Raw genomic sequence first — 23,061 nt, 5'->3', positions numbered from 1 at the left:
CAGCCACTACTGAGCATTCTGCCTTGCACCTCTCCTAGGCACCTCAAGCCTAACACGTCCCAACTTAAAACTCTTGATCTTCTTCCCCAAATATGTCCCCTTCCAACTGCTCTGCTCTCAGTAAATGGCACTTTCAAGCCTCCAGTACTAATAGTTATTTCCATGGTTGTCTACCATCTGTCTCCTCTGTAGATTGTAAGCTCCCTGCAGGCAGAGGAGGGTGCACAAATTCGAGGTTGTATCACCAGGGCCTAAGACAGTGCCTGATACATCTTTGGGACTCAATAAATATTTGCTGATTGGGTTAAAACAAGGAAGCATATTAGCACAGAACCCAAGTGAGAGGAAGCAGTGTCAGATGCCCTATAGAGATTAACAAAATTGGGTTCTAGTCATCGGCTGCTAGTTTACTAAATGACTTTAGGGAAGTCTCTTCGCCCATCTGGAGATTGAAACTGAAGTAAATATAAGGTCCTTTCCAAATTCTAATTGACATCTCTTACCTACTGCTAATATATCACTGAATTGGTGAGTGCACATACATGGAATCTGTGCTTAAGTAAGAATGACTTTTTTTCTTATTTTCTTAAAAAATTGGTGCTTTGACGGGAATTCCCTGGCGGTCCAGTGGGTTAGGACTCAGTGCTTTCACTGCTGGGGCCCGGGTTTAATCCCTGGTTGGGGAACTAAGATCTGCATCCCCCCCCAAAAAAATTGGTGCTTTGAAAACTATTTGTAATGCCTTCAACAGAGGTTACATGAAAAGTGTCTGTTTTGATACTTTTAAATTTCATGAGGAGGCGAAGGCTATTCACTGACTTGAACTTACCAAAACATTTTCACAATCTGTGGGGATCTCATGACAATCCAAGGTGACTTGCAGGGCAGTTAGCTATCAACAGCCTCATTTTGTAAATGTGGAAACTGAGGCTTATAGTTACATTCTCATCCCTTTACAGGGATGGTCCAGGGGTTCATCAAGAGGCTAGCACTGCACACAGTAAAGTCGACAAAGCTGCCCTGGTTCACATCTTAACTCTGCAGCCCTAGGAATCTGTTTCCACTACTATAAAATGGTAACAATGCCAGTACTTAACTTCATAATATTGTCGTGAGCGTTAAATAAGTATGGAAATCAATAAATGAGTTGTTATTACGGTGTCATGCAGCCCTGTAAAGAGTTCTACAAAAGCCCACTGAGCAACGTGGGGACACTGCCTGGGCAGGACTTTTCTCCCAGCACACCTGAGTTCCCAGGGGCAGAAGCTGCCCCCACTCCTTCCTGCTCGGGTACCTTCGGCATCGTTGCCCTTTCCTCTGCAGCGCTGAGGCCTGCGTGGGTCAGGAACTCTCTAACTCCGCCCCCTAAGTAGGGGCGTGGCCTCACATGCAGGGGGCGGAGCCAGGGCGCGAACTGGGACGTCGAACTCCCCTTCCCAGTCTGGAGCCGCCCAATCCGGGAGGGTAGGTCACGTGATCATCCAGCGGTTTCACCCTCCCCTATGCCGGTACCATCTCTGCCAGTCCCGGGGGAGATGTCTTGCGCCTTTTGGGGAGGCAAAGCATCTGTTTTGGTCCGTTTTGCGTGGAAATAGTGTGGAGTAATATCTTTGATGTGACAGGGCCAATATTTGCCCCTTAGGTGGTATTTTCCCTTCCGGGCTCCCCCCACTAAGTAGTTGGTCTCGCCCAGCCGGGCCCAGGGCGCGGCGGCGACGGCCGCGTCACTGGCGGGCGGGATCCCTCCGCTCTAGGGAGAGCAGAGCTGGACGGTGAGTTGCGGTGACTGAGGAAATCCATCCGCGCCGCCGCCGCTGCCGCCTCCGCCGCGGAGGAAGACAGGACCTCTCGCGCTCCTCTGGCGACCCTTCGCAGAGTCCCACCGCCACAGGTACCTCCGCTGATAAAAGGAGTCCTCATTCCCCCCCTAAGCCCCAAATTCCCAGGGGGGAACCTCTCTTCTGTCTGTCTCCCCGGTCTGGCCTCTCGGGAGCGGACGTAACTCTCCAGACCTCCCCTCCCTTTTTCTGGCCCCGTCGCTCCCAAACCCGGAAGGGAAACCGGGGGACCCTTGCCTCCAATAACGCACGCTCTCGCTGCACCATCGGGGTTTTTTTGCCTGACCCCAGATCCCAGGCCAGCCCCACCTACCTCTTGTTCCCTGAGAAGTTGGGGGTCTAAATTCGGGGCTTCCTCTAAGCCCCGCCCCGCCCCCTTTCCCCACCTCTACCACCCCCTTGCCTGCCCCTGGGTAGCACCCCTCGTGTCCTCCCATTTCGCACCCCCGCCGGCATTCGCCTTGCAAAACTCCAGAATCCTCACTGAGGCAGGCAGGGCCGCGAGGCTACCCTTCTCCTCGTCGCCACCTCGATTTGGGGTCTGCCCGTGTTTTCTGGCCACATTACCCTAGACCGGACACCTCGGCACCCTCTTACCTTTAGTAGTCCTAACCCCACGCTTAGCTCCCAGGCGGCCCCCACCCACCCCCACCCCCCCGCCTAGCTTTCATTTGGGCAAAATGGAGGTCGTGGGGGCCGGAGGACCAGGCCCACTGCGCTTAGCAGCGCGGCACCGGCCCGCGCCTTCCAGCTGCCAGATCCGGGGACCCTCCCTTGTCCCTTCCCCTTCTCCCCACTAGACCTGCGGAGGTGGTTGCACCCCCATTTCTCCGTGGTACCCCCGGCTGCTGTATGCCCAGAACCCGGGGCCGCCTAGGGGGCCCTGGCGAGTGATGGGGATTGAGGTCTGGGAGCGTCGCCCCCGCCCCCAGCGGCTTCCTCCCGGCCTGCTTCCTTCTGCCCCGGGCGTCTGGCGTTGCCGCCCCGCCTGGGCTGCCGGCAGCTGGAAGGAAGGGGCTTTCTCCGGAGCTGGGGAAGTGGGGTGGGGGGCTTTGCCCCCTCCCTTTTTTGGAGGGGCGTCCTCGGGCGCGGGTGTAGAAAAGCTGAACAGAGGGGAAATGTCAGTGGGGAAGAGGAACGCCCAGGGTACGGGGGAAGTGGGAGCAGGATGGGGGACGCCTGGGTGGGCAGAGTGCAGTGTGCATGGCCAGATCACACAGGTGTCTAAAGGGGAGGGGGGGCAGGACTCCGGGCCCTGGAGCGGAGCCAGCCAGGCCCCTGGGGCCCCGGCGCGGAGCCCGCGGGCTGGGCTCTTGGGGAGCCGGGCCGCCTGGGGCCGCCCGCTCGCCCGCCCGCCGGCGCCTGGGAGAGAGCAGCTCCGCGCCTCTGGGCCCGGGACCTCTCTTTGGAGTCCTAATTACTCGAGAGCGGCTCCCACGGGCTTTCTGCGGGCGCGCCGGAGCGGGCGGCCTAGCCGCTGGAGGGAGCAGCGGCTTGGGGCTGGCTACCTCGCCACCCTCGCCTCCACCCGCCGCGGGCGGCTAATGGGGCGCAGCCGGCCCAGGGATAATCCGGGGTGAGCCGTCCCGAACCTATTAGTGCCCAATCGGCTTTTCCCAAATCCTGTAAACAGCCACCCTGGCTGGTTCTGGGGAGGGGCGGGAGGCTGGGTCGGGCGGGGGCGATGGGGCCGGGGGTGGGGTCATCCACCCTACAGGTCTCAGCCGTGGATGCGGTTGCCTCGGCAACCGGGCTAGGGTGGGGGCACTTCACCAATGAGGTGCTCTCAGTCCGGGTGACGGTTGCCTAGGCAACCCCACGAACAGCCCAGCTTTCCCCTCTGGTCTCCCCCACCCCCAGTCGAAGCTGGGGATGTGTGTGTGGAGGGTGTGCGGTGTATGGGGGTGAATTTAAAGAGGCACCGTCCCTTTTAAAATCAGGTGCTAGGAGGGCGGTGTCTCTGCGGGCCGGGGAGGACGCCCGGTCTGTTTTCGAAGGGACTCTCCCCGCCCCTTCCCGCACCCCAGTTCCTGCCGCGGGTGTCCCGCCCGGGCTGCTGTCCGAGGGAGGAGTTTCCCCTGCGCTTCCTCTTGAGCTTCCCGCTCCGTTTCCGGGGGGCGGGAGGAAGATTGGGGAAGTCAGCTGTTCCCCGGCTACGTCTCTCCCGTGCCAGAGGCCCGTGCTCTGTCCGGGGGACCGCGGCCACCGCTGGCGCCCCCTCCCCCTCCGACCTGTACTTACCCCTTCCGGGCCGCGCGTCAACCCCGCCTTTCCCCCTTCTTCCCCGGCGGCCTTGGGCCTGACGTCAGCCTTGCATCCCCCAGGCCTCGGGCCAGCGGCGAGGAGCTGCCTCCCCCAGCCCCCGTCCCGCGGCCCCCAGCCGCCCCCAACCCCGCCCCACGGGCCCGGCGCCATGAGTGAGCTGGAGCAACTGAGACAGGAGGCTGAGCAGCTCCGGAACCAGATCCGGGTGAGGGCCTGGCCGCCGGGCTGCGGCGGCTGAGCGGGCAGGGCCGGGTGGCTTGTGTGCACCGGGCCAGGGGAGGGGTTTGTGTGTGGGTGGTGGTGGGGTACCCTAATATACTCCTGTCTCATCCTCTCCATTCCCTTGTTTCCTGTTCTCTTTCCTCTCCTCCTGTCTTATCTTCGTGCCTCTCCATGAATGGCTCTGCCGTCTCTTATAGGATGCCCGAAAAGCATGTGGGGATTCAACACTGACCCAGGTGAGATGAATCCAGGGCTGGACTTGGGTTTAGGGAAGGAGCACGGGTTGGAAGCATACTTCTCAGAGGGCCCTGCCGCCTGAACCTTCCTGAGCCCATTCTGCCTCCACCTCCAGATCACAGCTGGGCTGGACCCAGTGGGGAGAATCCAAATGAGGACACGGAGGACCCTCCGTGGGCACCTGGCAAAAATCTACGCCATGCACTGGGGGACAGACTCAAGGTGGGTGCGGCTGGGGCTGTGTGCTGAGCTGTCGTGTTTGCCTTGGGCTGAGTTTATGGCAGGCAGGGTGGGCAGGGGTAACCTTGCACGTCTGGTGCCAGAAACAGGATGCCCCTGTTGCCAAGTCTGTTTGGGAAGCCCATGACTCCCAGACATCCCCAGGGGATGGGAAACAGGGCCATACCGACAGGAACTTCTCAGCTGCTGCCGGGAGTTGTCTCCCACCAGATGGGAGAGGGGGAAGGGTGTCCTGCCTCCAGAGGGGGCTTCCCACCCTGACCCCTCTGCGTCTCCATCCACTCTCCGACAGGCTGCTGGTCAGTGCCTCCCAGGACGGGAAGCTCATCATCTGGGACAGCTACACCACCAACAAGGTAGAGGTGGCACCTGAGGCCGGATGGGGCTGGGCTGCAGGCCCTGGCTGGCTCTGACCCTGGGCACTGCCCCTCGTCCATAGGTCCATGCCATCCCGCTGCGCTCCTCCTGGGTCATGACCTGTGCCTACGCGCCCTCAGGAAACTTTGTGGCCTGTGGGGGATTGGACAACATCTGCTCCATCTACAGCCTCAAGACCCGTGAGGGCAATGTCAGGGTCAGCCGGGAGCTGCCTGGCCACACTGGTGAGAGGCGCCTGGCAAGGCACAGGCACTGTTGCGGGGTGAGGGGCTGTGCTGCCCTCCCTTAAAGACCCGGCTGACCAGCCCCTTTCCCCAGGGTACCTGTCATGCTGCCGCTTCCTGGATGACAACCAAATCATCACCAGCTCTGGGGACACCACCTGGTGAGGCCCTGCCAGGGCTAGGCAGTCGGGACTCACCTACACTTCCTGCCGGGGGAGGGAGCACCGCCTCAGTGCTCAGGCGGTAGTCCCCACCCTGCGCAAGCACCGGCAGAGCCCTTGTTCTGAACACTCAGCCTTTTGCTCTGGTGGCAGGAAGGAGGGGGAAGTGGGGGACCTCTTCTCACCTGGGACAGGAGCAGGCTTCTGTCACCCAGTGGCTCCCGGTGCCCCTTGTGTGGAGGCTTCACTGGGCCTGGGCTCACAGGGTGGAGGGGTAGGGGAGAGGGAGTCTGTCCTGCACCCGTCTCTGATCCATTCCTTCTTCCTGTCACCCCTCCAGTGCCCTGTGGGACATTGAGACAGGCCAGCAGACGGTGGGTTTTGCTGGACACAGTGGGGATGTGATGTCCCTGTCACTGGCCCCCGATGGCCGCACCTTTGTGTCAGGCGCCTGTGATGCCTCCATCAAGCTGTGGGACGTGCGGGATTCGATGTGTCGACAGACCTTCATCGGCCATGAGTCCGACATCAATGCCGTGGCTGTAAGTTCTGGGCGAGCTGGGTTGGCCCATCTTTGCCAGGCTCCAGGCCCTGCCCTGCACCCTCATCCCACTCTGGTCTTGTGTCCTGCAGTTCTTCCCCAACGGCTATGCCTTCACCACGGGCTCTGACGACGCCACGTGCCGCCTCTTTGATCTGCGGGCCGACCAGGAGCTCCTCATGTATTCCCATGACAACATCATCTGCGGCATCACCTCTGTTGCCTTCTCGCGCAGCGGCAGGCTGTTGCTCGCTGGCTACGACGACTTCAATTGCAACATCTGGGATGCCATGAAGGGCGACCGTGCAGGTGAGAGCTGGGAGCTGAGCAGGGGGTGGGTGGGGACAGGGAAACGAGGCTGGAGTTCTGACGTCCCGCTCCGTCCCAGGTGTCCTCGCAGGCCACGACAACCGAGTGAGCTGCCTTGGGGTCACTGACGATGGCATGGCTGTGGCCACAGGCTCCTGGGACTCCTTCCTCAAGATCTGGAACTAACAGCCCCGACCCCAGCTGGGCCCAGGCTAGGAGGGGCCCTGCCCATGCCCACACTACAGGTCGGGAGCTCTGGGGCTGGGTGCACACCGAGCCTCCCTCCTCGGGCCACGGGGCCTCGGGTCCCTGCTCCCCTACCCAGGTTTGGTTCCTCCCGGGGCCCCCACTGTGGAGATTAAGATGGGAATAGAATGGGGGAAGAGGAGGGGCAGAAAGCCCTCATCCTTTTGCTGCCCTGGGGTCAGGGCCTCATCCCTCTGGAGGGCCAGAGGCAGGAGGTGGAAACTCCAGGGGCTGGCTTTTTTAAAACTGGTTTTATTTTAATTTTTATTATATTTTCAGTTTTTCCATAAAGGAACCAATTCCAACTCTGTACCTGGTCTCTACCTTTGCTTATGTCTTCCTCGCTCTAGGTATCTGTCCCCAGCGGCAGACCAGCTGGGGGGATGTGGGGCTCCAAATAGTGGGGTGGGGACTACCACTCCTCCTCGGCCGGAAGCGGAGTCACAGGTGGGAGGACCTTCTCTGGCCCGCAGGTCACAGGTGTTCCACACACACAGCCCTCCCATTTCTAGTCTGGCCTGGTTAGGCTGGCCGACCATAGCCACCCCTTGCCTGTGGCTTTTTCAGTTCCCAGCTCTTTTGAGCTGTGCCTCTCGTTCCCAACATCCCCTTACCCCAAGAAACAACTCAGATGCAGGAGGGGAGAACACACACCAAGTTTTATTGGGGGGAAGCGGAGTATTTACAGAGGCAGGTAGACGAGAAGGGAGTCACACAGGTTGGGGAGATGGTGGGTACAAGGCAGACAAGGATACAGAATGACCCCTGCACCCACCCTAACCCCAGGAAGGGCGGGGGAGCAGCCGGGGCCCAGGAAGACGGGCTGGGAAAGGACAGCAAGGGGCCTGAGTCCCTGGGCTGGGGGGCTCAGGGGCTTGTAAACATTGACCACTCTCAGAAGGGGATGGGGGTGGGAGAGGGCTCCCCCTACACTTCCTCACAGGGTTAAGGCCTCTCCAGGCTCAAGGGCCCCCTAAATTCAAAGTCTCTTTAGCTGGGGGGGAGGGGAAGGAAGAGACGGGGAAGAGTGTCATCCCCCCTCCCCCTGCATTGGCTGCGGCAGGGGTGGGGGCAGTTACATTCAGTCACAACAGTACTCCCCCAACACCTCTAATGCCACCAAATACTGGCTCGAGGAAAGGGGGAGCTGGGGGGCCAGCAGCAGCAAGACATTTCCCCCTGGCCCATCACCCCCTTATTGCTTTAGAGAGAATATTGTCTTTTCACGGACGCTAACACTGTTGAAACCAGGGAGAAGCAGGTGGAGGGGGCCCCTCCACCCCCGAGGCCAGCTTTATCCCCCAACACTGACCCAGTTGCCACTTTGGTGCAAAAAAAAAAAAAAAAAAAAAGTTAAAAAAATCATCTCTCTGGGGATAGATGGGGAAAGAAAACTGGGGCCACTCCCCATTTCCCCAGGGCAGGAAGGATAAATACATTCATGGAGGGGAGGCAGTGGCAGAATCTTGCCCTAATACTGCGCTCTGAGCAATGAGGTCCACGGGAGAAGTTAAATGAGAAATCCAAAAGATACAACAAACTTAAAAAAAAAAAAAAAAAAAAGAAAACAACCCAAATGGAGACAAACCCAGGTAGGTGATTGGGAATAAGTTGGTGAAGGGCAGCCTACCCCCGACCCAGGAGAGATAGACACTCCCATTCTTGACACCCCACCCTACCCAACATTTAAAAACATGAGGGGAGCAGGGAGGGGAGAGGCCGCTTGCTCCTCTCCCATTTGGTCAATGGAGGGGTCAGGGCCGAGCTGGGTGGTCCATGTCCCACACAGCTGGCTGCAGGTGGGGGGCTCCCTTCTAACAGCCCCGCACTGCAACCAGAAGCCCCAAGCGGCCCACTCCGTGGCCTCCTTGGCCCCTCGCCTGCCCCCTTCACAGGAGGAACAACAGTCATGAAGTGGCGCCTCTCTCTCCAGCTCCTGGAGGAACTGCTCCGCCCCCACCTCTCTCGGGTTGAGGCAGCGGGCGCAGCAGGGGCTCGTGGCCCAGAGAATACATTCATGTGGCAAGGCAGGGAGCTGGAACTTTCAGCTTCGCACCCAGGCCGGCCCCCCGAATGGCAGCGGAGGGGGAAGCCCCTCACCAGGGCCAGAGTGGAAGTTCTGCCGGCCTGACAGCCAGATGAGGTTGGCACTGCCGGCCCTCTCCTATCCACCCTGTCAGCCAGTGCAGGGCGGCAGCCTGGGGCGCTGAGGCGGCCTGGCCCATTTGTGCAACTTTCCCCAGAAGCAGCGAAGCCAAGGGGCTACTTCGGCCCCCACCTCAGACACCTCTGCCACAGTCACAGCAACAAGGGAGCCGTTCACAGCGGGTCCGGCCGGCGGGGCTGAGGGGGCCTCGCTGTGCAAACTGCTGGCACCCCAGCTTCCAGTTACCCCAGTGGCCCACCGTGTGGGGCAGGGAGGGTAAGTGCAGCCTCGGGGGCCAGGCAGGACAGGTCCGTGGGGCCCGTGTCCCCACTGCCCCAAAATAACAGTGTGTTTTTTCTTTCAGTCTCCTAACCATTTTTTTTTGTTTTTCTTTTTTCTTAAAAAAAAAGAAAAAAAAAGAAAAAAAAAACGAAACAAAAACCTCTGTGGATCTTCCATTGTTGCTCCCCCATCCCCAAAAGGGAAAGGGAGTGCTTAGAGTCTCCTTCTTAACAATTTCTTTTTGTCTCTAATGTTTTCTTCAATGTTGTTTAAAATTAAAAACAAAAACAAAACAAAAAAACCCTTCCCCCCAATCTGTAAAGTGCCTCGTGGTGGGTGAGTTAAGGTGCATCGTGTGGTTTGTAACAAGTGCTGGGGACCCTGCCCCTGCTTCCTCCTATGCTCCTCGTGGGGAGCCTGCAGGCCGGGGACCCAGGGGTCCAAGCCGTTGCTGCTGCCCCTGGCCTATAGCCCAGGGTGCTGGTGGGACGGGCTGGTCAGTAGTCATCCACGCTCTCGATCTCACCAGAAGGTCCATGCAGGGAGTACCCTGAAGCCAGGGGAAGCTGGGTTTGAGCTCACCCACCCAGGCTCCTGCCCAGTGCTGAGCAAGGAGCCTCCTCCCCACTCCAAACTCACCCAAGATGCTGGGGTCCGAGTGCAGCATCAGTGCCCGCCTCTTGGCTTTGCTGCCCTCCCCAGAGCCGAGTTTGGTGCTGTGGTTGGTCTGAAAGGCTGTCTGCAGGGAGCCACTGCTCAGCCAAGCCTCCTGCCAAGCAGAAGAGAGGGAGGGGGGCGGTCAGGGGAGCGCTGGGCGCCCTCACTGCCTCTGGCCAGGGCTCTGTGAAACCTCACCTGCTGCTGCTGCCGCTGCTGGCTGGCCTTCTGCTTGGCCCTCCGCTCCAGGAATTGTTTGGCAAATTCTTTGGCTTCCAGCGTGTCCCCCAGGCAGGAACGGATATAGTCATGGACGTCGTAGGGGGATTCCACCTCCTTGAGGATCGCTACAGCCATGGGCACTGCGGGGCAGGATGGGGCTGTCAGAGCCCACCGATGCGGGTCTGGTACCCCCAGCCGGCCTCCCGGGGAAAGCCGCCTGTACCGTCCAGGCTGCCCGTGGTGCTCAGCGTGTGCAGCATCTGCTCACACCACTGGGTGAAGCCATCCTGGGGCCGGGGGATGCCCTGGAGCAGCTTCAGCAGCTTCTCTTCCTCTTCCGTCTTTTTGCGCACAGGCCGACCCGACAGGTGGCTGTACGAGTCACTGAGCGGGATGGAGGTGAAGCTCAGGAGTCCCGCACCCTCCCACGCCCACCCCCGCAGGCCCCGGGACCCACCTGATGAGCTCAGGAGTCCCGCACCCTCCCACGCCCACCCCCGCAGGCCCCGGCGCCCACCTGAGAGAGGGGCTGCTGCGGCTGTTCTTCAGGCCCAGGCTGCGGGCCAGGCTCCCGCTGCTCTTGAGGGTGTCCTCCCAGAGCCCCAGGCCGCTGCTGCCCCCACTCTTGTCGGGCCCGCCCCACAGCGGCCCAGCCTCAGATACCCACTGGTTCAGGGGGGTGGCGCCCAGGCCCCCGAGCTGCTACAGAGGGCAGTAAGTCAGGGTGGCCCAGGCCGGGACACACACACTCAACGCTGAGTGGGAGGTTCGTTCAGGTGGCACGGCGGGTGGGTGAGGTGAGGTGAGGGCCTCACAGAAGAGAGCGCCTCCAGGGTCACATGGGGACCAGTGTGCCCCCCACCCCGGGTCACCCCGGGAGCTGACCGGAAGGGGTTCCCGAGGGCCCCAAGGTGCCAGCCAGCAGGGGCCAGGCCCAGCCTGCTCACCACGCGGTGGTTGGGAGCCTGGGCCCGCGAAGGCTCCCGAGGCGGGGGCTGCTTATGCATCTGCCGCTCGCCCTCCAGCTGCAGCTCCAGCAGCGTCTTCATCGACAGGCCCTGCTTGGCCAGGCCGGCCCACAGGGGGGGCGGGGAACTGGGCGCAGGAGGCACAGGGACGGCAGCCACCGCCTGCTGCTGCTGGAGCAGCTTCAGCAGGAGCTCCTGCTGCCGCACCTGAGGCAGAGACGCGGTGAGGGCCGGCGGGCACCCCGGCCCGGCCCAGGCAGGACGTGCGCTCGGCCGGGCCCCCACCTGCTTGCGCCGAAACAGCTCCTCTTCTTCCTGCCGCCGCTTCTGCTCCTCCTGCTGCTGCTGGCGGCGCTTCTCCTCTCGGCGCTTGCGCTCCTCCTCCTCCCGCTTCGCCCTGAGCTCCACTTCTCTGCGCTCCTGGAACTGCAGCGGTCGACATCAGACCTGACGTCAGGCCTTCCCTGCCGTGGCCCGGCCCCCGATACCCGAGGACTCCAGCCCCAGACGCCCACTCACTTTATGCTGCAGCTGGAGTTGTTCTAGAATTGGACCCTGAGTCGAAGAGTTAATTGGTATGTCCCAAAGACTGGCCTCACCGCCTGCAGGGAACAAAGGCAGCTGCAGGAGGGAGCTCAGGCCTCAGGGTACCCACTCACCCGCGGCCGTCGGGGATAGGGAGGGGCCTTCAGGGCTCAGGATGGGCCGGGCGGGCAGTGGCTGGCCACACACCTGACTGTGATGAGGCTGAGGTATGTATGTCCCAGAGGGGGCCCGAGTCTGGCGCTGACAGGGACCGGTTCATCGTCGGGAGCAAGTTCTGGTCCCCACCCCTGGGGAGCAGAGCACTGACACTCAGCACCCTAAAGCCATTTCCAGCCTGCACCCCACGCCCCCACCACCCGAGGGCTGTGCGCGTGGCCACGGGAACACGGAGCGAGGATGGAGCATCCCACACACCTGGGGGGCTTGAGAGCTTGGAGCTGCTGCAGGAACGCGGTGAGCTGCTGCTGCGGCGGCGGCGGCAGGTCCCCCAGAGCCGCCTTTTCCCGGAGCGCACACTGCGGGAGCTGGCGGCTGCCGAGACGTGGACGGGCATGAGGTGGGCCGGCCACAGGGCCAGTGCAGCCCTACTGACAAGCCCTGCTGGGCCCCCCATACCTGCCGACCAGCTGCAGAAACTGCTGGTGCTGCAGCTGCTGGTACAAGGCGGCTGCCGCCAGCTCCTGCTGCTTCTTCAGCCGCTCCTGGTCCATGTTTCCCTGAGTGAGGGCCAGAGAGTTCCGGCGGCTCTGACCTTGGCTTGCTCTGCAGCACCCGCTGCCATCCGCCAGGCTCCCACCTCCCGTCCCTGCTCTGTGCAAAGGGGGGTATGCTCACCAGCAGTGGGGGTGGTGAGGGCCCAGGGGCAAAGGGCACACGACCCCACATCTTGATCACCTCACCCAACGGCTGGAAGCCCTCATCACAGCCCCGCTTCACAAGCAGGGCCATAGAGAAATAGCCCGCCTGGAACCACTCCGCCATCTCCTGTGTCGTGAAGGGGCCTGGGCCAAGGGAAAGGGGGCTGTGGTCAGAAAGGTGCGCCAGAGGAGCCCTTGATGAGAACGGTGCTGTCCCCACGCCCCAGGAGCCCCTCCTGCATGCCCTGTTTCCCACGGGCACCTTGGATCTCCCCCTGCGGGTCCTTGTAGAACCACTTCCGGGCCGCGCCATGGCTGAGGGGGAGGGCGGTGGCAGCTGCAGAGTGGCGCAGGCCCTGGGCCTGGATGGCGGCTGTGAACTGCTCCTCCTCCAGGGAGCTGTCCTGCAGGGAGGCCACGAGCTTCTCCGCCTCCTGGGAACCCAGGGAGAGAGGGGAAGCCTTAACCGGCCAAGCCCAGCAACATCGGACGGGGCTGGGGCTAAGGTGGGGTGGGGTCAAGAGAGCAGGTCCTAACACAGCGGGACCAATGGGGAAGAGCCTGGAACCGCGGCAACGACAGACGGAATAAAGACTCTCTGTCCCCCCAAGAGGGGAGGATCCCCAGAGCCTTCTCAGGCCCCCTCACACCTGCTGCAGGTGCTTCAAGCCTTCATCATCTTCCAGATCTCCAGGTGGGCCAGGGGGTGAACCCACCCCAGGACCCAGCTGCACTGCCCTCATATCGTCTCCTAGAAGGAGCAAAGAAGGGAAGATGGAATGGGTGAGTCCAGAGAAGGGAGCGAGACAGTCCCCCTTCTACCACCCTTATTCCAGAAAAGTCGGCGCTAACTCTGGCCCCCCCACAAACACTCCTTGCACCTCCTTCCCACAGGGAAGGGGAGCATCTTCCCCACCAGCCCCAGGCTCCAGGGAAAGGGCGGCCCTGCCCTCTGGCTACCTTCAGCTGCCGGCAGGTCTTTCTCCAGAGCATCATCGCCTTCCCCGTTGCCTCCCCAGAGTGGGCCCAAGCTGGGCAGTGGGGATGGGGAGCTGGACTTCTCCTCCTGAGGAGGCAGTGGGGTCAGTTCTTTCCCACCTGAAAGGGAAGGGTAATTACCAGAATTCAAAACCAAAGAGCCGGAAGGCCTTCAAAATGATTTAGCACAAACCTTCCATTTGTGGTCAGAAGGGCCTCTGGGTATTGAGTCCACCCACGTATCTTTGGTCAACACAACTAAGGTTCGGTGAACTGACACCACAAACCCCACTTTGCACACTTCCTCTCTTGCCCCTGCGGTAATGGACACGGATCCGTATCACTGTCTGGGGCTGTACACACAATACCACTGGTTTAATACCGTGTTCGACAGATTCGAGGGACTGTCGAAGGTCATTTTGATTCTGCTTTGATTTTCATCTGACCCTTGGCCTTCTGGACACAGCCCTGCTGTTTGCAGGCTCCTCCCCACACTGTGTCGGCACCGGCCTCCCTCCGTGTTGCCCGCGGACCCCGCTCGCTCGAGGCTGCAGGCGTCCTCCTTGCCCTACCGCGCAGGCTTACCCGCCTCAGGCCCCTCCTCGTCCAGCCCTTCGGAAGGCTCTTCCTCCTCTTCCTCCAGACCCTGGAAGTCGAGCTCCTGCTCCTCAGGAATGGGCTCCTTGGGGCCCTTCTGCACAGGTTAGGGGATATGACAGGGAGGTGAACGGCAGAGGAAAAAAGAATGGAGTGAGAGGACCCCCTCAGGGCAGGTTCCCACCAACCTCTAAGAAAAGTCTCCCCCTCGCCGCCTCGCAGATACCTTGACAGGCAAGAAGGCCCCGGAGGCATCGAAGGTGCCCATTTCTTCATCCTCATCGTCCAGACACCACTCCGGGAGCCCATCCTTGTCGTCATCAAAGCCGTCAGGCCCTCGGCCCCTCCGGAGGTGAGAGCCGCCCCCCCCACCCCTCCCCTCCTCTTCACCACACCCTCCTCGATCCCCTCGCAAATCAAATTCAAACTTCCGACGCCGGTCCCCATGTTCCCGCCAGCCAGCAGAGCGGGGGCCGCCATCTGGGCAGGAAAAGTCGGAGAAGGAGAATCGGTATCCCAGTCAAGCCAGAGTCCCCACTCTTCTGCCGCCCACTGGGACCCCCGGCCCGGAACCGGCACTTCCGGGACTGCATTCCCACCCGCCCCGCTCCAGAACTCTCTGCTCCCTCTGCCTGGCCGTAGGTGCCCACCCTCACAGGAAGTTCTCGCCACCCGCCGCCCCCGACGGCGCCCACCTGGCCCCCATCTCACCAGGGCTGGCAGAGCGCCAGCGGTCGCCATCTCGCCGGGGTCCTGCCCCAAGTCTCCAGCTGCCCTCCTCCTCTTCCTCTTGTTCCTCCCGGAGAGAACGCCAGTTCTCGCTATCTGAGCGGGCATGCTCCTTCCTCGGGCCAGCCCCTCCCTCATCAAACCCGGATCGCGCTTGGGAGCAGGGGAAGACACAGTCAGCGGGCGGCGGCCACGGTCCCTGCAAGACTCTTACTATACACCTTGCTGGGAAAGAGGAGCCCAGCTCCGGGCCCTCCTGCCCCTACCACCTCCCCCAGGAAACATCCCCCAACCGGGGCCACCCATTTCAGTCCTCCCCCACCTCTTAACGAACTCAGGGCCTGGCCACCACCCTCGCCACTCTCCATACCTCCATCCCTCCTGGCCGACTTCTCAAACCGCCTCTCGCTTCTGTGGGAGGGACAGGTGTGGGTCAGAGGACAGTTCCGCCCCCAACCTGCAGGATCTCTGCTCACCTTGTTCATTCTGCCCCGAGAGGTGCGGGAGGGGGCGGGGGGGGGGCAGGGGGACAGGGGGGCTTGGAAGGAAGCCCAAGGGCGTGCCCAGAGAATCGGAAGGAAAAGGGCAGGGTCATAGGGGGTCAGAGGGCACAGAGAGAGCTCTCTGACTAGGGCTGATCTGGTGGGTCTCCTGGTGCCCTCTGACGACAAGACCCAAGCCTTCCTCCGTGAGACCCTGGGCCCTAACACCGGGGCCCCTCTCTGCTCTGCCTCTGTGCCCCCTTCTCCCAGCCTGCACCTGTCATCCCAACTCTGGCTACGCTGGATCTCCCGGGGGTTTCGGCCAAAGGCCCCATCGCCTTCTTCAATGCTTCTTTGGTAAAAGCAACTGTCACCGCGGCCGCGGCCTGGAGGAGGAATGAGGTGCGCGTGGGAAACCTGCCGGCTCACCCCTCCAAGTCCTCAAGACCGCGAATCCCACCGCTGCCCGCCCCAGAACACGCCATAACCCCCCTCTACCTCGGCTCCGCGTGCTGCCCCTGCCACGGGAGGCGCCACCTAGGGGGGGACCAGCCCCTTTCCCCATCAGCCTCAGCACAGCCACACTGTTCACTGACAGGGAGAAGTTTCTCTGAGGAGGGAGCCAGGGGTGGGAGTGAGGACCCAGGCACCTGACCGCTCCCACTCCATCCACAACCGCAACTCCACCACCTGCCTTCCCAACTCCAGCCCCCTCCACGGTGGAGACGCGGCACCCGCCGGCAGGGCCCCACCTGCTCCTCCTCAGTCAGAGGCTCCAGCGCCAGGGGCTGCAGCGGCTCCTCCTGCAGCACCGCAGCAAACTCCTTGTCTTGCAGCTCATCGGGGACCTGTCAACGGGGGCAGGAGGTATCACATGCTCCGGGGCCCTCTCCACCGGCCAAGGCCAAGCGGGCAACTGGGCCACACCCCACGCCCGCCCACCCCTACCTTGCTCTCCTTGACATAGAGGGCCAGCATCTCCTCTCGCCCGTAGCGATAGTCGGCCAGCTTGTATTTGGGCATGGCGGGGGATGGGGGTGGGGAGGCCACACTGCCACCACTAGAAAGGGCCCTCAGCCTGCAGAAGGGGCACGAGAAGGAGAGGGACAGAAATCTGAGCAGCCCCGTCCTTCCCGGCTTCTCTACGCCACCCAAAGCACACTTGACTCACCACTCAGGCCCAAAGTTGAGGGTCTCTGCTGCCATTGTGGAGCTGGGCGTGTCCTAGAGGTCGAGGGGATGAGCAGGGGAGGGGGTACCGGGTGTTCACTCTCCAAACACCTGTGGAGACGTGGGGGACACTGGGCCTTGGAGACAGCACAGCCGGAGAGCCCGAGGGTATGAGGACTAGGTGGGTACAGTAATGGGCTCTGTAAGGACTCGCCTAAGCCAGCCACGTGCCACTCACACCATGAGTTAACCAAACAGTCACGGTGGAGGAAGGCCTGGGGGAGGGGAGGAAAACAGGCAGGCAGAGCCCCTTCCAGCTTCCGCAGGGGGACGCCCTCCCTCTGGCCCAGACTCACCTGGCAGCCTTGCCCAGGGAAGCAGGCAGGGCAGGGGCCGGGCTCTCTCCAGGCAAGGGCCTGTGCTGGAGTGAACCAGGGTCCCCAGGCAACTGGATGTTGGTCTGACCAGAGCAGTGCCCAGGGAGGGACCTTCACATCTGGGAAAGATCCTTATTGAGGGGCGAAGAAAAGAAAGTGGGGTTAAATTAAAGGTGAGACAGACCTCCCTGCCTCCAGCCCTCCTCCGTCCTGCATAACGAGAAGGCCCACAGCTGCCTGGAGGCCGCTGGTTACGGAGCACAGGGCAGCCCAGGCCCTGCTCCTCCTCATCGCTGCCCTCCACTCATCAGGCCTCTCGAGCAGTCAGTTCACTCGGCCGAGCCCGGCGGAGGTGCTGGGGGTGTGGCAGGGAACGCCAGGCACCTCCCGACAGCTCGGCACTCTCGCCAAGTGGCCCGGCATTCAGTGAAGGGGTGCCTGAGATACACGTGGATGTTTAGGACAAAGAAAACACACACACACACACAAGCAAAAAACCCACTGGAGTCCCAAATGTTCTAGAGAGAGAAAAGGCCAGTTATTAAGAGGGTGAGAAGTTTGTCTGGGAGCAAAATTACCTCTCCCCTGAGAACACTCAGGTCTGGCCGCTTGGCAGCTAGAATCCAGAGACTCAGTTTGGGGAGAGACCCAGTACAAGGGGAGCGGGGGCTATTCCAGAGCCTGAGGTGGGGCGCGCTGAAGGCCGTGGCCGGCCACTCCAGCCAGCGTGCCCAGGGCTCACTCACCAGACCGGAGTCAACACCGAGGCCCGGTCCCTGGGATTGGAAGAGCCCGATCGTAAGGACAGAGAGCCAAGGAGGGAACGACGTTACCGTGATACAAGCTAGGAAGAAGGCTCCCTCACCACAAAGCGGGAATAAGGTCAGAGTTACTGAGGCTGACAGAAGCGGTTGTGGTGGTGGCAGCGACCCGTCCCTCTAAGGAACAGCGGAGGCGGCTCTCAGGAGGCGGCACATCCCTGGTGGTGCCAAGCAGATGGGGGGAGGGCAGGGTCTCAGGGAGCCGTGTAAGGGCTTCCCTCACTGGCTGGGGCGGAGGCGGGACCGGAGCACCTCCACAGTTCCCATCGACTCCAAGACTCCACAACTCTGGGAAGGAAGGAAGAAGAAGGGTTTCCACCAAAGGGGCCAGGGGAAAGCTGCAGCCCAGAGCAAACTCCACGACAGCCACGGGACCCACTCCCAGAATCCCAGCGTCCTAGGGCGAAATGCAGCTTGTGAGACCATCCAGAGCAGGGCTGACCTCCCCCGGCACGGGCGTCTCTTCTACAACAGCCTCAGCTAGCCACTTCTGGAGCTGGAGCACACCACAGCCCACACGGCCGTCAGAGAAGACAGGCCTGTTGAAAAGCTCTTCCTGTCACTGAATTCGAGTAGGCCTCCCAGAACAGCCGAGTCCGGTTAGTTCTGTCTATGCTACAACCCTTATGTAATTTGGCCAACGAATGACTCTTGAAAACATTAGCTAAATAAAACATACCAGTCACGGAAGAACAAATATTGGATGATTCCTCTCACGTGAGATTACCAGGGGAGTCAAATTCAGAAGAACAGAGTAGACAGTGGGTGCCAGGGCTGGGGGTGGGGTGGCAAGGAGAGTGGGGAGTTGTTTAACAGGGACAGTTCCAGCTGAAATGGGGCAGATGAAAAAGTTCTGGGGATGAGGTGGATGGCTGCACAACAACGTGATGAATGCATTTAACGCTGCAGAATTGTATCCTTAAAAATAGCTAGCGTGGGGGCTTCCCTGGTGGTGCAGTGGTTAAGAATCCGCCTGCCAATGCAGGGGACACGGGGTCAAGCCCTGGTCCGGGAAGATCCCACATGCTGCGAAGCAACTAAGCCCGTGAGCCACAACTACTGAGCCTGCACTCTAGAGCTCGCAAGCCACAACTACTGAGCCCACACGCCGCAACTACTGAAGCCCGCGTGCCTAGAGGCTGTGCTCCACAACGAGAAGCCACTGCAATGAGAAGCTGCACACCACAACGAAGGGTAGCCCCCGCTTGCCACAACTAGAGAAAGCCCGCGCGCAGCAACAAAGACCCAATGCAACCAAAAACAAAAAAATAAAAATAATTTTTAAAAAATAGCTAAAATGGTATATGTTATATTTGACCATTTTTAAAAGGTTTGTGGGGGGACTTCCCTGGCAGTCCAGTGGTTAGGACTCCATGCTTCCAATGCAGGGGGCGCAAGTTCGATCCCTGGTCGGGGAACTAGGATTCCACATGCCGCGTGGTGCGGCCAAAAAATAATAATAAAATAAACATTACTGGTTAAAAAAAAAAAAAAGGCTTGGGGGAAAAGAAGACATTTGGGGATAGCTATCACATACTAAGTCTTCGTCACTCCAAGAAAAACACCCCACTTCCTTCAAACAAACTCAGGAGAGGCTGTTCTGAGCCTCTTCCAGGCCACCCCAGAAGAGCCCCATCCTAGACGGATGGGACAAAGAGTCCTGCGAGCATGGAAAGCTGCTGCGGGGTGGGAGGACAGAAAGGGGACAACTCACCCTCCCACCCCTCCAGGGAGTGGCAAAGGCGGCTGGCCGCCGGGCGCTTCCCACTTCAGCCGTCGCCCTTCTGTCCTGGTTGCAAGGAGCGAACTGAGAAAAAGCGCTGGCTCCCGGTGTGAGAAGCAGGGAAACTGCGGAGGCGAGAGAGACAGGCAATCAGGCGAGAGGAAGTGGAGGAGCGGCCGGTGAGAAAGGTCAAGCGTCCAGGCGGGCCCAGCCAGGGGAGGCCTGGCTCCCAGAAGCCCGGTGGCTGCCTGGCCCTCCGACTGTGGGCAGCACACACGCGCCCCACCGTTTCTAGCTCCAAACAGGCGTGCGTCTTTCCCACGCCCTTCGTCAAAGCCACCGCTTCTCAGCTGGGGGCAACTCTGCTTCCCAGGACACATGCGGCAATGTCGGGGGACATTTATGGTCAGTATGACTGGGAAATGCCACTGGCATCCAGTGAGCAGAGGCCAGGCTTGCTGCTCAACATCCTACGCTGCCCAGGACGGCCCTCACCGCAAAGAGCTGTCTGGGCCCGGATTACCAACAGGGGCACAGTTAAGAAACCCCACTGTGTGCCGCAGGCAGAAGGTAACCATACCTATTGTCTGTTTATGGGGAAGAATGTGAGACAAGAGAAACCAAATTTACTCCAGCTCATTCCTGCCTCTGAAGAGCAAGGAAATCATTCCCTAATTACACTGTCCCATGAGAGAAACCTGCAATCCTGCCAGGAGGGAAATCCTCGGGAAAAGAATAGATTAAACAAAATTGTCCTGAGTCTATCACAAACTTTGAAAGCCCAGCATTTGGATCCCCTTCCAGTGAAGGAAAGAGGAGGAGGTGGCAGGCAGCGGACGGGTACAGCATCCCTCCCCGGCTACTTGACCTAAGGATGTTGTGCTTAGCCCCCACCTCTCAGCATCTGTCTGCCACATCTATCCACACCCCGCCCCCTTCTCCTTCTCAAGCCTCAGCATACCCTCACTCCCTGAACACCTGAATTACTGCTCTTAAAAGACTGCCCCCTGCCGGAGTCCAAGGGAGAGGACACACACTGGTCCTGGGTGCTCACGACAGGCTTGAGGGAACACGAGGGGACCCTGTTCTCTGGGGTTCAGAACTTACAGGAGAAGGAAAAAATCCAGAGAATAGGCAGTCCCAGTACACACTAAGTTAAGAACGTTATTTCCTCATTCCATCACCGCGAAAATTAGCCCCAATCCAGAGCAATGTGCTTTGGCACAGGAAGGTACCACTATTAACAGAAGTACAATACCAAATTCCCCAACATTTGAGCAACCACCCAGCCCCAAGCCTGTTGGAGGCGACTCCGCCCTTTCTCAGGATGGAAAGATTCTCCATGCGGGGTAGGAGAACTCTTGAGACTTAAAAAGAGGTGCAAGCCCATGTTCTTCCCAGCTGGTCAGTTTTCCCAGCTCTGCCCTCAGAGCCATCATAACAACACCCCGCAGCATGTCTCGTAGTTAACAGTTTGCAAAACACTTTCACACTTTACCTCATTTGATCCCTTCTGCCCACTTGCCCAGTCTTGGGCTCCAGGCAGAGAAAACAAGGAAGAGAGGCTGCAGCTGCCCTGATAGGAGACACTGACGTCTCCGACACCCTACCTGAGACTGGAGAAGGGGCACATGTGCAGCAGGAACCACCCCGAATTCACAAGCACACTTTGTGAGTTTTAAACCATTTTTAATTTCTCGTTAGAATTTTTAAAATCCTTCCCATAGGGACTTCCCTGGCTGTCCAGTGGTTAAGACTTCACCTTCCAATGCAGGGGCTGTGGGTTCGATCCCTGGTTGGGGAGCTAAGATCCCACATACCTCGCAGCCAAAAAACCAAAACATAAATACAAAAAAAAACACAGAAGCGATACTGTAACAAATTCAATAAAGACTTGAAAAATGGTCCACATCAAAAAAAAAAACAAACAAAAAAATCCTTCCCGTAGCCACTTCTCACCTCCTCTGCTCTAAAGTGGGGCTTTTTTTTTTTTTTTCCTATCCCAAACTCCAACTACAGATGTAAAAGCCAGGGCAAACTGGGGTCCTTTAATCCATCAAACCACAGACAACACTGACATATCTGCTGGCTGAGAAAGACAGGCCAGGAGTCTAAGAACAGAACTCACTTGACTGTAATCACCATGTGGGACCCCTCGAGGTCCCTGGTCCAGGCCATGGCAGCCACTCAACGCCCAGATCTGTTCCAACCCTGCCCAGTGACACACTAGACCTACCATCTAGGAAATAAAACTGAGTCTGGGGTGAGGGTGGGTGGCCTGGGACTGCACAGGGAACGGTACCGATGAAGGACCAGAGAGCAAACACCCACACTGTGAGAAGCTAAGGGGACCAGCCTGTTGGTACCCAAAGTGTTTCAGATGCAAGCCAAGGGGCGGGGGCTAAATTGCAACCGCGTGTCAGCTCTCGGGCAGCAGAAAGGCTGTGGAGGCTGATCTCTGGAAAAGCAGCAATGAGAAGCAAGAGGGGAGTGAGACTGGGGTGACTGGAAGAAAGAGCTGGCCAACAAGTACTGGCTGAGCATCTATCCCCGGGGCTAGGCCCGGCCCTATGATGGACCAGACCAGTACTCTCACTGGGAATTCTAGTAATGGCTGGGTAAGACGTGTGAGATGAGGGTCTTTTTAAAGTTAACTTGGGAAAAAAAAAAAGGCAAAGTGTGAGGGGCCGTGACTGGGGAGCTGCTGCATCAGGGGAGATGGGCTGGGAAGGGCCCAGCCTGGCGACAGGACAGACTAAGGTGTTTCACACGGCCGGGCAACCGGGAGGAAGAAGACCCCAATGACCAAGCACTAATGTCGCTCGCTGAAAGGAAATTTAGGCGAAGACCCAGGCGAAGTGCTGTGGTTAAGAGGAGAGGCTTCCACGTTAGCCAGAAGTCACGGAAAGCTTGGACTTTAAGACTCGCCAGGCCCAGCTCAGGCCGATAAGAAACCGGAGGCGCGTTGGTGGATATCTCCGGGGAGAACCGGGCATTAGGGTCCCGGGCCCCCGGACGGAGGATGCGGGCGGGGGTAGGCGGGGGGCCTGGGCCGGGCTTCCGAGGGCCGGAGAGCTACCGTTAGGAGCGCGGGGGTGGGAAGGAGGCGGGCCGGCCCGGGAGGACGGCGTGCCCTTCAGGGAGGGGGCGCCAGGTGCGGGGGCGCGGGCGGCCGCCCCCGGGAGGGAGCCGGCCTCCCTCCGGGCGGCGCGGGGGCCCGGCCCCCGCCGGGGGAGGGTCAAGCGGGGAGGGCCGGAGGGCGGGCACACCGGGCGTCGGGGGCGGCGGCCTCGGGAGGAGACGGGGGAGGGTCCGTGCCGGCGGCCCGCGCTCCCGCTTTGGCTCTCGCAGGCTCGGCGCGGCCGCCTCGGCGTCGGGGGCGGGCCTGGCCCGGGCCCGGCCGCGGGCCGGGCTCCGCGGGGTCGCCGGGCGCTTACCGCGGCGGGCGGGCGGCGCGAGGCTCCGGTCCCGGGGCGTTGGCGACGCGCGGCGGGCCGGGGGGCGGCGGCAGCGGGGGAGGGGGCGCTGGCGCTCCCGCGGCGGCCGCTCCTCTCTGTTTGTGTTTGTAGCAAGATGGCTGCCCGCCTCACACCACGTGACGCGGACGCGGGGCCGCGGGGCCGCCCCCTCCGCCCCCGCCGCGGCCGCCGCCACCGCCACTGCCCCCCTTTGCTACTCCGGCCCGCTCCGACCCGCACGGCCTAGCGCGCTCCTAGCGTGCCCGGCGGGCGCGGCCCGGATGCCCGCCTCCCCCGAGCCCCCCCCGGCACGTGACCTGGGAGCCCGGTGCCTCACGTGACACAGCCTGCTGCGGGCCGGGGGGTTGTGAGGGTGTCCCCGGGGTG

General features: G+C 60.6%; 2 protein-coding genes across 3 annotated transcripts; one reads left to right on the top strand and one right to left on the bottom strand.

The window, feature by feature from the left end:
- The first annotated feature begins 1,614 nt into the window (after positions 1-1,614).
- On the top strand, positions 1,615-6,990 carry GNB2 (G protein subunit beta 2). Its single transcript, XM_079944451.1, has 10 exons — positions 1,615-1,891; positions 4,163-4,308; positions 4,523-4,561; positions 4,678-4,784; positions 5,095-5,158; positions 5,242-5,404; positions 5,499-5,565; positions 5,906-6,107; positions 6,199-6,415; positions 6,495-6,990. The coding sequence occupies exons 2-10, from the start codon at positions 4,252-4,254 to the stop codon at positions 6,599-6,601; spliced, it is 1,023 nt and encodes a 340-aa protein (XP_079800577.1). The 5' UTR covers positions 1,615-1,891; positions 4,163-4,251; the 3' UTR covers positions 6,602-6,990.
- A 317-nt stretch (positions 6,991-7,307) lies between these two features.
- GIGYF1 (GRB10 interacting GYF protein 1) lies at positions 7,308-22,782 on the bottom strand. Of its 2 annotated transcripts, none has more exons than XM_079946549.1 (28): positions 22,654-22,782; positions 19,208-19,341; positions 17,538-17,781; positions 16,652-16,803; positions 16,297-16,406; positions 16,074-16,203; positions 15,878-15,973; positions 15,624-15,735; positions 15,403-15,511; positions 15,014-15,054; positions 14,626-14,796; positions 14,141-14,394; positions 13,903-14,011; positions 13,300-13,437; positions 12,990-13,090; positions 12,602-12,773; positions 12,317-12,483; positions 12,098-12,198; positions 11,897-12,013; positions 11,669-11,769; positions 11,456-11,538; positions 11,222-11,362; positions 10,916-11,143; positions 10,486-10,670; positions 10,192-10,352; positions 9,945-10,108; positions 9,729-9,858; positions 7,308-9,639 (listed from the first exon to the last, which is right to left on the bottom strand). In XM_079946549.1, the coding sequence occupies exons 5-28, from the start codon at positions 16,329-16,331 to the stop codon at positions 9,587-9,589; spliced, it is 3,099 nt and encodes a 1,032-aa protein (XP_079802675.1). In that variant the 5' UTR covers positions 16,332-16,406; positions 16,652-16,803; positions 17,538-17,781; positions 19,208-19,341; positions 22,654-22,782; the 3' UTR covers positions 7,308-9,586. The 2 variants fall into 2 exon arrangements, with proteins under 2 accessions (XP_079802675.1, XP_079802676.1); XM_079946550.1 differs by having other exon boundaries at positions 10,486-10,667.
- Between the last annotated feature and the right edge of the window lie 279 nt (positions 22,783-23,061).

The sequence above is a fragment of the Stenella coeruleoalba genome, assembly GCF_951394435.1.
Source record: "Stenella coeruleoalba genome assembly, chromosome: 15".
NCBI lineage: Eukaryota > Metazoa > Chordata > Mammalia > Artiodactyla > Delphinidae > Stenella > Stenella coeruleoalba.
This window is presented reverse-complemented; position numbering and strand designations above follow the sequence as displayed.